A 14,253-nucleotide genomic window follows, 5' to 3' on the forward strand; every position below is an offset into this window, starting at 1 on the left:
GAAAAAGAAGAAAGCAACAAAACACATAAAGTAATACACTCAACTTGTATGTAGCTGGAATGCTCAGAAGAAAGTTCAGAAGATAATTAACAAACATTTAATGCCAACATTTTTCAAGCCCAGCAATAGAAGATCAGAAAAAAGCATCCAAAAGACCTAACATCCAAAAGTAAAATAATCTGGTATAAGAAGTGTAGTGTAATGAGGAAAATAAATATATGAGTACTGGGATGACTAAACAACCTCCAAATGCATGACCCAACATAGTAGGTTGGGGCTAACAGTCTCACCAATCTTTAAAAAAAGGGGCAGTGGTTTGAGAACAGAGAGGTTCACATTCTGGTGAATGAGGACATCTGGTTCAGCAGAAGTATGAAAGATCCTTTCCAGGGCAAACTTGAATAACCATTTCTAAACAGAAAGCCTTCAACATCATCTAGAACCCATATATAAAGCCATTTTTTACATGATCTACTTTTCCAATTTGACAGTTCAATTTTTTCAGCCAATTGACTCAACACTAAACACTTCCAGTTTTACAGGCATCATGGGACAAAGGTTCACACCCAGCCACCCTGTTCTTGGACACTCAACACCCGCCTGGACATCCACATGTAGGAGGTGGGATTTAGATCTTCTGGCTGCAATATGACAGCCCTTCTTCCCCCACTTTTTTGCCATCCCTTGGGCTGTTACTACCCCTAGACCAAGCCCTGAGACCCATAACTTTGGAATTATTTGAAGTCCCTGATTCAAATTTCTCTTACCTAATATTAACTCCTGCAATACAGTTTTTTCAGAGTGGATAATATTGGACACCTCAGAATCCCCTGTGTGTTTCATGCCTCCCACTTATTCATGGATACGGCTCTAATCTGTCTCCCCCTCCCCTGAAGAAGCCAAATCAGCTAAATGCATGGGGCTTCGGGACATTTTTGCACCCCTTGAACTACCATCATAGAGTGGGCCTCAATTTATCAATGTGGCAGGTGAACTATGTCTAGCATATTTTCTTCACAATTTACTAATGAAGTAAACATTTATTAACTGCTAAAAAACGCTGCTTTTTCTTCCTTTGGAAACTTTCTTTCTTTATATATAGGGAGACATGCCCTTCTTATAGCAACCTGATGTGTACCTTACTGAAAAAATGTTATCTCAGGACTAGGTAAGTGACTGTTTTTTGGTGCCTATAGGATGCCTGGATAAAGTGACTGCATTATCCATATGGAAATAAATGTGTTTTAACCCTCAATTTAAAATAAGTATGGTTTTAACCTTCATTAGAATATAAAATATACAATTTTTCTTCCAATAAGGGAAAAAGTGTTTTGAGGACTTATAAGGCACCTTCAATAAAAACATTAATTGTTGGTAAAAAACATAATTTTTGCCAAACTTTAAAACAATAAATCTTTAACATTAGTACATTGTGATGTCATTTCATTTGTCAAAAAGTTCATGTGTTCTTGACACGTTGCACAGCTACCTCCTCTGCTTCCTCAGAAGAATTCTTGATGGGAAAAGTCCATCACAACTATGAAAAATTGTAGTGAATCCATTTGTGTAATTTACTATGGAAAGTAAGGTGTCCTCTTCTGTTATTGCAGACAACATCAAGATTTTCTAACTCTTGGTTAATTTGAATCAATCCTAATTTTTTCAATGTCATATGCAATGGTCATCTATACAAGAGGCATACGGCTAGCTGCACTAGTTGTTTGGTTCTGTATGCGCCCTGTATCCCCCAGTGCTGTCCGCACATTATGGATTCATAGCTGTTAAGCTGCCAGCTGCTTCCTTATTCTAAATCATGAAATACAGCCAGATCCAGTCCTGCTGGAGCTGCACAAATTTAATAATCCTGAAAATTGATTAAGTATCTCAGCTGTGGCAGGATGTCTTGAGTGGGTGTAAGAACGCTGTGAGGTCGCTGTGATTTCTGGCAATCCTATTTTGTTTTTTAAAAAAAAGGTAGCGTACAGAAATGTAATATATATTAAATGTGGCATTGTCACATCATGGCTTCATCTAGGTTCTCTACGCATTATAGAATAATAAGATTTAACCCTAAACCGCTGCCTTTGGTTGGAGGTATTGAGAGTTGTCTACCTAGAAAAATTCTGGGTTGTTTTTGAAGGACCTTATTTATAAATTGGCAAAGGATTAGTTTGGTGCTGATTGGCTGCACATTTGAATGACAAGGCATTCACTAATGAACCTTCACAACCTAGTAGCTCCCTGAATTGAACATTCACAGGTATATTTTTCAGGCATGAGTTTTGAAAAAGAGAAAAAAAAGTACCAAAACATGGGAGAATCAAGCATCTGGCAAGAGAAGAGAAAGCAACTGTACAAAGTAGAGACAGCTGCGGGTAACAGACAGGCAACTATGTAGATGGTAGATAGAGAAGAGCAAAGCAGAACAGAAATAAACCTAGCCAACAGATTAAAATAGAGCAATGAAGTATAAAAAGTCTGACCATACAGAATGAAAATTAGGAAAGTGAAAACAAGGCCATGCCAGTAAGAGAAGTGAGGAAACAGATGGCATCACATTGACATGAGTAATAGTTACGTAGACACAGGTAGTCCAATTCATCTTTAACACTAAGAACTAGTAATAGGCAAAGGGTTCTTTTTGTAATGGGCTTTGAAGTTCACCACACCCATTCAAGGTGAACCAATTTAACGTACCTTAGAACCAACCGCGCCTAACAACCACTAGTAAACTGCAAGGTGAACAATTTGATATTGAGCTGTTAACAAAGCAACCACTTTAAAGTTTGTCACTTGAAAATGTAGAAAGAACTTTGCTGCAAACTCAACTTCAATCAAATTTAAACCTCACCCATACTGAGGACAGCTTTCCTGTAGCAACAAATATACATCTGTATTCTCCCACCTCAGCAGATACAATCCTTTTGTTGGGTATTATTGGTGATATAGTATTTAATAATATCGTATACACCTTTGTAGACAAATTTTATAGATAGGTGACCACTGTAGGAAGGCATAGCAGCACTTCTCGCGGGTTTTATGTATGTGGCAGGGTTGTGACCAATCAGTAAATCACATATAATATTTGCAATATAGCATAGAGGTTGTCATCAACCACCTCATTAATGATGATGCTAGCATTATTGGTCCATTAACCAACAAAATAATCTTCTGATTTGGTAATAATGTTGTGTCACATGGACATGGGATTCATAAAATGGTCATAAGAAACCATGTCCTCTAGGGAATACCCAACTTCAACCACTAATCAAGGCATAATGACACCAAGATACATTTGGTTTACTTTCTTTAGCCCACAGATATGAAAGGAATGCTTGGTTGTGATTCTGATTATTCAGCCTTGGTCATGGTAACCTCAACCCAATACAACCACACTGCTACTGACCTAATCTGTCCCATTTTTGCAAGACCAAATCTGTGACCTAAAAACAACATCTCAAGCAAAACCCATAAAAACCACATACAAAGCAGATACGGACCACCATGTTTAATCTATCCAAACTATTCAAAACAACTACGAACAAGCAGAAGAGGGCAGCAAGAGCGTGTCTTGGCATTTGGCCAGTCTCCGCTGTCAGCAAAAGACATCAACTAAAGAGGTTTTAAAGCTTTGAAGTTCACATTGCAGGAGTTCTAATTTCTTTTATAAAAGCTCAGCAACACAGAAATGCTTTCCACATTGATGATTGTAAACACTTTAGAGTCTAGACCTTGTTGGATAATCCCAGATAATGTGCTGTTTATTTTACAGTACCTGAAAGCTTTTAGCATTAACACTTCTCTGGTTGTCTGTGGCCCTCAGCTTGGTGTCCAGGACTTTCATTAAGGATTCAGTGTTACGCACATACTGCAGATCTCGAAATGTTCGCAGGTCAAGGACTTCCATGGACTGGGAGATATTCTGCACCTGTGGAGGGATACAAGCAGTCAGAGGATATTGTTTTTATTTTTAATAATTATTATATTTTTCTGATCTATCATCCATAGTACAATGTACATTTATTTTAACCAGTTATACCTGTGCACAAATCTACTCTATATACCAGGGGTCTTTTTTGGCTACTAGGCCATTTTAGGAGGTCAAGAAGGCACACTAGGCCGGACTCTCTCTCGAGTCCTGCGCTGATGGCTCCACCCCCCACAGGAAAACCCCTGAAGGGAAACCCATACGGAGGAGAGGGAATGTCTCCCTACCTGGCGGTAGTGGTAACGCCGGCTGCGGTAAATAGAGCAGGGAGGCATAACAAGGAGGCTCACGACCCGCATGTGGCCTCGGAGCCACAGGTTTCCAACCCCTGCCGCCCAGGATTAGGCCGGATTGACCAAGGGGCGTTAGACCGGAATGGACTACTGGCTAAGTCGTATCTGGCCTAAAGGCCGGAGTTTGCCTACCCCTGCTATATACCTTCAGTAATCCATCCATTATCTAGTTAGATTAAAACTCTATTTCTATAAATCTATCATACATTTTTTTTTCAATACATATTTTGGGCAATAGTTTTTTTAAATATTTCTTTTGTATTGTTTTCCTCTTTTTATGTATCTGTCCATTTATTTTTCTGTGCCCCATTTAATTATTCTGTATACATATTTTCAGTACACATTTCTGTATTTATCCATCTCATTTCTGTATATAAAAAAAATAAACAAAACTCTTGACTCTTGTGTTGACCCAAGGCCACGGTTCTTTGTACCATACACAATGCATTTCACAAGATTTTTACATGATGAATGCTGGAAAATTCTCTGTAGAGTCTCTGTAGACTAAGTGTTCATGCCATGTACTATACAACCTGCTGGCTCATCATCTATTCAGTAGGTGTTATTATATCAAAAAGGCCATTGAACTTTTCATGAGTAATCCCTGTCAAAGGCTTTAATACAGAAGAAAAATCATACAAATATAACCACATCTACTGAACGCGTGTTTTGATGGCTGTAACACTGTAATGGCAAATGTCAACAATTTTTTTTTTTTATATAAAAGAAAATTTTGCTAAATTGTAGTAAGAACCTACATTTATTGTGCTAATATAAAAATGAAACACAACACCCAGGACTCAATAAAACCCTAAGTTTCAAACGATTTCTGTGAGATAAAGTAAGTAAAATCCCCTAGTAAAGGAGTTTATACAGGTGTACAAATCAAATTTAAAAGTGATTTAGAGCAATTGGGGTGTTTTTTTGTGTGTGAGGACATTTATCATATTCAATTGTACCATAAAATGTACTTTATTATTCAATTGTTTTTCCCTCTTTTTTTACCACCCCCCCCTTTTTTTTCTTTGAATTGTTTGTATACTGTCAATCATTATAACATATTATGTTTTATATATCAGGAGGTTTAATTAACATTAAGAATTGTCATGATTTTGAAGCACAATATCACTCATATTAAAACTTTATGATCAGTATTATATTGTATTATGTATGTATTATAATTATAGAATGGTATGGAACTATGACAATGAAAACATTGTCATTGTTTTGTCATAATAGGATTAATGTCCTTTCTGTTCTATTGGTGCAAAACAGCCAGGGATCAAGAAGACAGACAGCAATGACACAGGGGCCACTGTGGGCACAGGGAACACCGGAGACACTGGAAAGAGCAGGAGGCACAGGAGAAGCAGAGATATCCATAGGCAGACAGGAACAGCACAGGGAAGTTGGCTGGGAACCAACAGACTAGACAACGAAGGGTTAACACAGGAGCTGGACACAGGAAACACTGGATTAAGCGACAGGTGTACAGGAACTAGATCACAGAACTAAGGGCTGGGCACAATTGAGACACAAAGGGGACACGATTTGTTGCACAAACACAAAGTGCAGTCTGAGAGCCAGCTAAATAGCCAGGGCTGATCAAGAGACTATCTTTTGATTGGCCAGCGGATTGGATGGAATTGATAAAGCCTGGAAACAGAGGCATGTCCAGCTTCAGGACTGCAAGCATGCGCAGGAGAGGGATACCTGCGCTTTAGTGAGGAAGAGGTAAGTGTGACACTGTGTGCCATCGCAGTATGAAATACTGTTTATTCTGTCCAGTGATGTCATTTTCAGCAGCCAGGAAAACTAAGATAGCAGCAGCCTCTGCTTCCCTTTAGGCGTGCAGCCTTGATGTATTTTTTCTGCCAGCCCATTCCTAGACAACATCCAATGCACAGTAAGTCCTGGGGGCAACCGAGTGCTGGGAAACGCAACCAGTCTCCTAAAGCTGAGCGGGGGCTGCTATAGGAGAAGACTGCGGTGTTAGATTGGGGGACTGGTGTCTGGTGAGGACTGGTGCTGTATTTTGTGAATGTCTATCTATGAAATACTGGTTAATTGGTGAACTTGTATAATTCAAGCAATGTAAGAAGATTGATGCATTTTTGTATCAACATATAAATGTATTGTAACATCAGTTGTTGTTGAAGTTCTAGATCTCCTTCTTCTGACCAACCGGATTTAGATTCTGTGAAACGCATAGGGAGATTGGAATACCTCACTTTAGAGAGTTTCCAGGGGATCTATGTTGGTGCTAATAATGTTTTTAGATGTTTTTCTTGTTATGTATTTTAAAATGTGATTTATAATAAAGCGATTTTGACATTTTTAGGTACTTTGGAAAATCTGCTGATTTGGCCTTTAAGGTCCCATTATCTGGTTGGCTAACCAAAATCTTTTTGTAGTAAGAAAAGGCATCAATAATAATGTAATAATGAAAAGCTCTCATTCACTTGCACAGACATTGTAGAAATTTGGATCTTACAGAAATGAGAACAAGTAGAAAGTTCCAAACTGTTATTTTGTAGCCAGGAGATAATGGGTTAGTCTCATTTCCCAGATCATTTTGTAATTAAATTAACCTCAGTTTAATTTAATAAGCAATGTTTTTACTGAATATTAATTGTTTAATTAAGCTGCGGTTAATTTTGGTAGCGAATATCTTGGGAAACATAGGGCTGATCGTTATGTCCCATGTGGAACAAAAACAATTGCTGACTATGCAGACATACTTAGATATGAATTTGAGTGGGGAGTGTTCAGTTGCATTGTGGTATCTAAGTAAATACATTCTTCATAACTGCAGTTTTTTAGGGCTATGGATTCCCAATTCATTTGTATTTTTTTATTTGTATATATGACCATATTTATTGTATGTATATGTGACCAAACCTGCAATATACAATGTGCTGCCTGTCCGCCCAGACCTATCTATGCTTGTTGGACATCCCATTCTAAAACCATGGAGATGATATGGAGTTGGCTTTATTGGTTGTAATAAATGCCTTGATGTTGTTGAAATGTATCCCCAGCCAAAAGACCATTTTCAGAATGGCCATACATTTCAACAGACACACTTTTAAATCTTTTAGAAGCTTTTTTTAGATTTGAGGCTTTTATTATCACAAAGAAGGCCAACTACATATCAATGTTCATGGTTTAGGAATGGAACGTCCAACAAGCTCATATAGGTGTGGTGGGTGTGTAGTTATTGGTGGAAGAGAAGACCTAGACAACAATTAGCATTTCAATTCATCCCTATTGTATTTAGGTCAGAGCTCTGTGTAGGCCCCTGGTATTCCCCACACCGTACTCATTGAACCAATTCTTTATGGAGCCGATTTTGTGCACATGGGCACAGTAATTCTGGAACAGAAATGGGCTTTCAGAAACCATTGTCACAAGGGTGGAATCAAACAATTTTCTAAAATATATTTCTATGCTGTACTAATAACAGTAACTTTTAATTCTGCCCATATAATCATTAAATGATCATATAGCATAAATGATAGCTATAGAGGTCATAAGAGCTAGGGACAGGGTAACTGCCATTAAAAACATCCATGTTGAGATAAATTTGAAGGCGCTGTTGCTCACCTATCTTTTTTAAAATGTTAGTTGCCTGACTGTACAGCTGACCAATGGCTTTACAGCTGAAGTTTAACCTGCTTATATTTTTCTTTTCCTGGTTCCTCCTCTCCATCTCATCAACATGCTATAGTAGTCATTAAATAAAATCTGTTTCCATTTCATCTTTATTTAGGATACTGCAACTTTATCATTAGATCTTTGTGCATTTGCAATGCAAATGGACGGTGGTCAAAATGCCACTTATTCTGAGAACAATGCCACCCTTACCCCAAAAGGATCATTAGTGTCACTTCAACTGATCTGAGAGGCACAATTTGCTCATTGCTCGGGGAACCCCTAGGAACCTCTGGAGAAACCCTAGCGTTCCACAGAACCCTGGTTGAAAAACACTGATCTACACAATGCTGGATGTCTACCAGCCAGGACACAAACTTGCTGCAGCATCTACCTAGATTGTAAGAAGCTCCAACTGTGCAATTCGCTGAGTATGCAGCTTCAGTACAGGCTGGAGTTTTTAACAATTTGTAAGTCACTGACAATCAGAATTTTTTTTTTATATCAGGAGCCCTGACTTTTATTTGACTTCACTTACTACAGTGTCTCAAAAGGTATTAAAGACAAAGCAACCCAACCTTGGAGTGTGTCTGAAAGTTGAAAGAGATTTCTTCACATTACAGACACAGGAAGACCCCAGGAGCGCAGTTACCGCATGAATATATGCTTTAATATCAGCAGCTAAGATTTTAACTCAGTATTGAAACATTGCACTGAAATAATAACATATTCTGTGGAAGGTTCTGAATTATCAAAGTGAAGGTCAACTATAGTTTGTAGCAGTTAGTTGCATTTACCTGAAATTGTTGTGTAATATTAAAAACTCTAGTTGGTTGAGTAACCACTAGATATATCTTTGATAATGACCTGACCTGCACTTTACCTCGTCTGGTTGGGTCAAAAGGGACTGGGACGGAGTGACTGTTGCCTTCTGTCCTACAATACTCAGGAAAAGTGGGATCCATGGTCCATGCAGTCTGCTACCACATTCTGGTGAATGCAGCTGTGGACTGTTATTTTAGGGTGATTATGTAAAGCTCAAAGCAACAATCAGCCACTATAATAAAAAGCTGCTTGCCCCTTTATAAATATTTTATAACCACATAAAGTGGAGGTCAGGGGGCCTATCTTAGGCAAATTAGTGTGAGCAGGTGTTCTTGAAAGTCCCCACCACCTCCCTGCCAAACTTCTCACCTGCTCCCACATACTATGATTTTAGCATATATTATTAAAAGAAAAAAAGAATGTACTAATGTATTACTGGTACACAAGAACAATGGGTTTTTAGACCATTGGTGGAACCCTTACAGTTGAATTTTCAAAATAAACGTTGCAACAATCTGCAGTCTGAGCCAACATCACCTGATGGATGTGACTCCCCGATGAGGGCCAAGTTGGTTTAAAACTTGTAGAGAGAGAAACAGTGGCCTATACACTTAGGAAATCCTCTACTCTTTGGTGTAATTTTTGTGCTAGGGACCATCATACCCAACATACCATCCTTACAGACCATACTGCATACTACCACACTCTCTCACATAGTGCCAGACTGGCTAGCCTAACCTCTCTCTTGCCGTGGACAGTATTTATATATGTCCCTGCTCCCCATTCAAGCATTTAAAGTATAGCCTTGTTGGGTTTCATTGACTACTAGGACCAAATGCGGGCTTTGGTAATGTTCCAATCTGTAGTCCCTGCCAAACTAAAGGCCTCTGATAGGGCAAACCTGCATGAAAGTATGCAAGATGGCAAAGGTTGCCAATAAAGTAGATAGTATTGCTGGGATCTACCTCCTTATCTTGTAATATTGATTCAGCAACTAAAGCAATCCACATAATTGCAACCTTGCATATTAGCAATTTTCTATGAGGGTCAACAGGGTCTAGATCACTAGACAATCTTTTTTAGTGAGTCATTAGGATTTTGGCATGACTAGGGCACTATGGAACAGTGTGCTCTCTTACCCAAATATTGGGAAATATCATGGCCAATTTGTATTGAACAGAATAGTTTTTTTCACCAGTTTTTCTCACCTCTGGGGATCCCAACCCACAAGTCCTGTACCATTATCTTGGCACAGCTTTTCATGGTGGTGTATATATCACCTGCTCAATGAATCTACCCCGGAGATCCTGACTGCATGGAAGTCTTTTGTCATGTGGTCCTTTACTTTGGTATATACAGACCACAGATAGGTTTACAGCATTGGTCTGGGAGTCATCTTTTAAACTTTCAATGAGCCCTATAACCAGTATCATCTCCTGTCTCCAACTAGCTTAAATAGTGTACACCACTGATTTTAGCTCTCTTGGTATAACCTGCTGTCAGCTTATGAATTCTCCTGGGAATTCTCTTCAAGGTACATTTGAAGGTTTCAGTTGAACAATTTAGCCTCCTTTCACTGTTGTGGACACATTTATACAACTGCTTGGTTACACAATAAATGCAAGGCTCCAAATGCGATATATTGGCCAGAAATTACTAACATGTAATACAGAAAACAAAACGGTTAATCGGATGAATCTTTTGCAGAATATGCACCTGTTAGTTCACTGCAGGACACTATTGATCCTAAAGAAACATTTTCTCAGCTAGTTCCAAAGAAATTTATCTTTGACTGGCTTCTGGCCAACATAGCATGGCCACAAGTGCTAAGAATGGACTAATATAACTTTGGATTGCTTTCCACAGAGACTCGAAGGGGACTTAACTCTTGTTTCTATCTGGGGATTTTAGGATTTTACTCACTTTTTCTCCATGTTTACTGATTATTCTTTACTGTTCTCTTTGATGCATGCTAATATTGAGTTTCATTATACACTATTGGAGGATCTGGCTAGAAAGTCTTTACAGTACGCAGTTGTACGTTAATAGTTTGGCAGGGGGTCGGCAGGTTTTCTTAGATCATGTGGTGCGTAAGGCCCAATCTTTTTCTTCCTCCCTATTGCCTCCTCTTTCCATTTTCTTTCCTGTAATTTTCACCTTCATCCACCAACTCTCTTCTTTACAGTTTAAATTAATTTTCTAACTATGTGCAGAGAAAGCGTTGCTTTTCCTGCATGGTCAGTTCTGGCCTCTGTTAGTGGCAACTCCATGGTGTTCGTCTGCATGTTACAATGTATTTTTAAGTCTGCCTTCCTTTCAATGGAAATAATAAAATCATTGATAGCTTTGCCCAGGATTTGTTCTTTAAATAAATAAACAAAAAAGGATATAAGGCATGGGTTGAATTCATGAAGCTGAATTTAACAAATTCAACAGCCTTTATGTTATAATAAATATATAATTTTTCTATGGTATGAATAGTTTCATTCTCTAATGCAGATCTTTACCAACTCACCTAGGTGGAGGGGAACTAAAGACTTTGAATGATCCCACTGGGGGGTTAGCTCGAGATATGCTTTGCATATTTGGATCTCCATTTGAGTACAAATTGGGGTTAAAAGCTGAAATGCTTTGGGCACCAGGCTAGTGGGAAATCATTCATTTATTTATTTGAGAAGACACCGTCATAATATTTCCACCATTGTTCCTTGTTCTTTGAACTGGTGCTGTTCAGAACAAGGATTCATTTTAAAAAATAAAGTTAAATATATTTTGGATTGGCAATTGATAATCTGGTAGGACACAGTGCTGAAGTAGCCAAGATGATTTTTGATCATCTTTAGAGGCAATGAACATATGGTTCTATTGACAATTGACAATATATATATATATTAATATATATACACATATATACCAGCCTTACTTTTTTTTCTGGATGTATTGATTACCTGGCTACTAGAACTGGGCTAGGCTTAGACATATTAGATTTTGATTTGAGATTTTGATTCATCTCAGGAGGACATAAGTATTATATTAAGAGATCTAGGTCATATGCCTGTATTTCTTCTCTAGCCTGGGAACAAACTAACAGGTAAACCTTATTGTAATCATGTTTGAGTCCTTTCTCCTACCCTGAACATTTATTATTTGTCATTTGCAACATCTGTAGATAGAGAACTTCTCCCACACAAATGTCTCCAGCAGACAGTAAACAGAATGCGATCTCTCACAAAAGGATAAAAAAGCATTGTCAGCTTTATAGTCCATGCCTTTCCATGGGGTCTGGCTAATGGGAATGCATAAAACCCACATTAAATAAATCTGTTAGCAAGGCTTAATTAGCAGAATTACAGATGTCAACCTGGCAATTATAACTGTCTGAAAACATTTCCATCCCGCCATGATAAACATGCAGCAGTGTATAATTACACCAAGTATTTCTATACCCCAGTAATGAATTGGTAGTACTGTATAATGATGCAGTGTAAATCTTTTTAGGTAATAAAAATATCACCCAGTATGTTGATAATGAGAAACTTCCAGAGGGGTTGTAAGATGGGAACAAATTTGTGTCTAAATATGGTTTTTCATAGTCACATTAGGAATGTGTACAAAGAATAGGCACACTGTAGTATTATAATTCCATGTTCCATATGGGCTCAGACCAGCCGTCACAACAGGGCTAAGGATTTACTTACACATTAAGGACCACAGTCCTGCTTTGTCGGGCATCGTATGTGACCTATTTTCTGTAATGTTAAACTTTATCCACAAACATTTTCTGATGCTTTAAATGATTACGGACAAGGATTGTTGTGGTTGGCCAAACTACAATTCGGAACAATGTGAATGAATAGCAGGCCAAGATAGAAGGAGGGCACTGGCTCATTATTGAAGAAAAGAACGTCATATTGTGGGCCCATGGTCTCTTGGAATTTGTCAATACATCAGTATTTGTTCCTTTCCTTGCACATGATGGGGTTTCCAAGCAAAGTGAATTATGACCACACAAAGAATCATTTCATGGTGATCAGGTTTTTCTTAATCAACCCATTGACTATGATAACATAATTATGACAAGGCTTCTCTATTGGGATGACATTGACCTAGTAACAAGTATTCAAAGAGAAACAGAACACTGAATGTTGTGCCCAAAATAAAAAGCATACGGCAATTAACAAATCACTTGTGTTTTATAAGATACCAAATCCCTTCTATTTTAAGCTCAGGTCCACAGTAAGGATAGGAGAACCATATACCATTCAGGAATATAAAATGTTACTTAAGATATTTTAGGTTTGTTGGCTATCCAGCGCCTAAAATTTGTTCAAGTCTCAGTTGGTGCACTTTGTGTATGATCACTGCCCTGCACGCTACGTTACTGTATAAGCCCATGAGTGATTCTGTAAAGTACAGACTCGTAAATATTAAATGAGGCCACAAAATCTCTGCATCCCTTGCATATTTTAACCTTTCCTTTACTGATATTATTTTTTGCATAGTGCTGCAATTTTTGTATCTCTACCTTCTCCATCAGTTGTCTAAGCTGCCGACTCCGAGGGTCTCTGGAGCAGGAGGTCTGAGCAGGAGCCACCACTGTGCAGATACATTTGCCATCCGGGGCTTGCGCTGATGTGTAAATTTGCCACCCATCTTCAGGACTGGGGAACAGTGTCTGCAAATAATAAAAAGAAAACAGTATTAGTAAACACCAACACCAAAGTAAAATATGAACAAAAGGCAACGCAAAAAGCACTGCTAAAACAAAACATGGCAACCAGATTTCTTAATGATGTCAAACTAGTGAATATTGTTGGATTGCTCCTAGCTACAGGTCTTTGCCTAGATAAATAAGCTTAATTATGAACTTGTCAAGATTCAAAATCCAGTGTTGCAGGAGGTTAGCCTAAGCCTAATCCAAGTTTTGCCATAAAGCTTTAAAGGGTTGGAACTTGTGTTGTGTCCCCTATCAGGTCGATTATTTTCTTAAATCTGTACAACTGGACACCTTTAATGTACAATGGAACATCTTTAGAATAGTATTAAAGGGTTATGCTTTCCATTGTGTTTGTATTGCTTTCCCTCACTGTAGAATGTAGGTGATGGTAAGAGGAACAATTGAGGGGGATATAGGTATTTGACCCATCAAACTGGTGAAATATTCATCTTAGAACACTGAATCGGTGACTTGGAGTATTTCTGTACCGAAGAAAACGAGTCTGCACGACAGACAGCTACATTTTTCAAAACCTTTGATAGCTGGTGGTTTTCAGATCTTTAAAAAAATAATATCCTCTGCATGAAGAAACAGCACTACAGAAAAGGTATCAAACAAAATGTTAAATGATATAAAATTAAAAACCTCATGGTTATTAGTGATGAGCAGGAATGCCTCTGACATTCTCACGAAAATTTCCCCCAACTTCAGATGGGTCCGCAAAATTTCAGTTACCTGATTTCACGAATTCCATTGAAGCACAGGTTTCCATGCTC

General features: G+C 38.2%; 1 protein-coding gene across 2 annotated transcripts in view; it reads right to left on the reverse strand.

Annotated features, from left to right (window-relative positions):
* The window catches only part of OLFM2 (olfactomedin 2), a 184,795-nt gene that overhangs the window by 31,490 nt on the left and 139,052 nt on the right, over positions 1-14,253 (reverse strand). For both annotated transcript variants that reach the window (XM_072399648.1, XM_072399649.1), the window contains exons 2-3: positions 13,286-13,435; positions 3,776-3,928 (exon numbers count right to left, since the gene is read on the reverse strand). In XM_072399648.1, the coding sequence (XP_072255749.1) occupies positions 3,776-3,928; positions 13,286-13,435 (303 nt within the window). The remainder of the gene's footprint in view (positions 1-3,775; positions 3,929-13,285; positions 13,436-14,253) is intronic.

This window comes from Pyxicephalus adspersus, chromosome 2 (assembly GCF_032062135.1).
Source record: "Pyxicephalus adspersus chromosome 2, UCB_Pads_2.0, whole genome shotgun sequence".
Taxonomy (NCBI): Eukaryota; Metazoa; Chordata; class Amphibia; order Anura; family Pyxicephalidae; genus Pyxicephalus; species Pyxicephalus adspersus.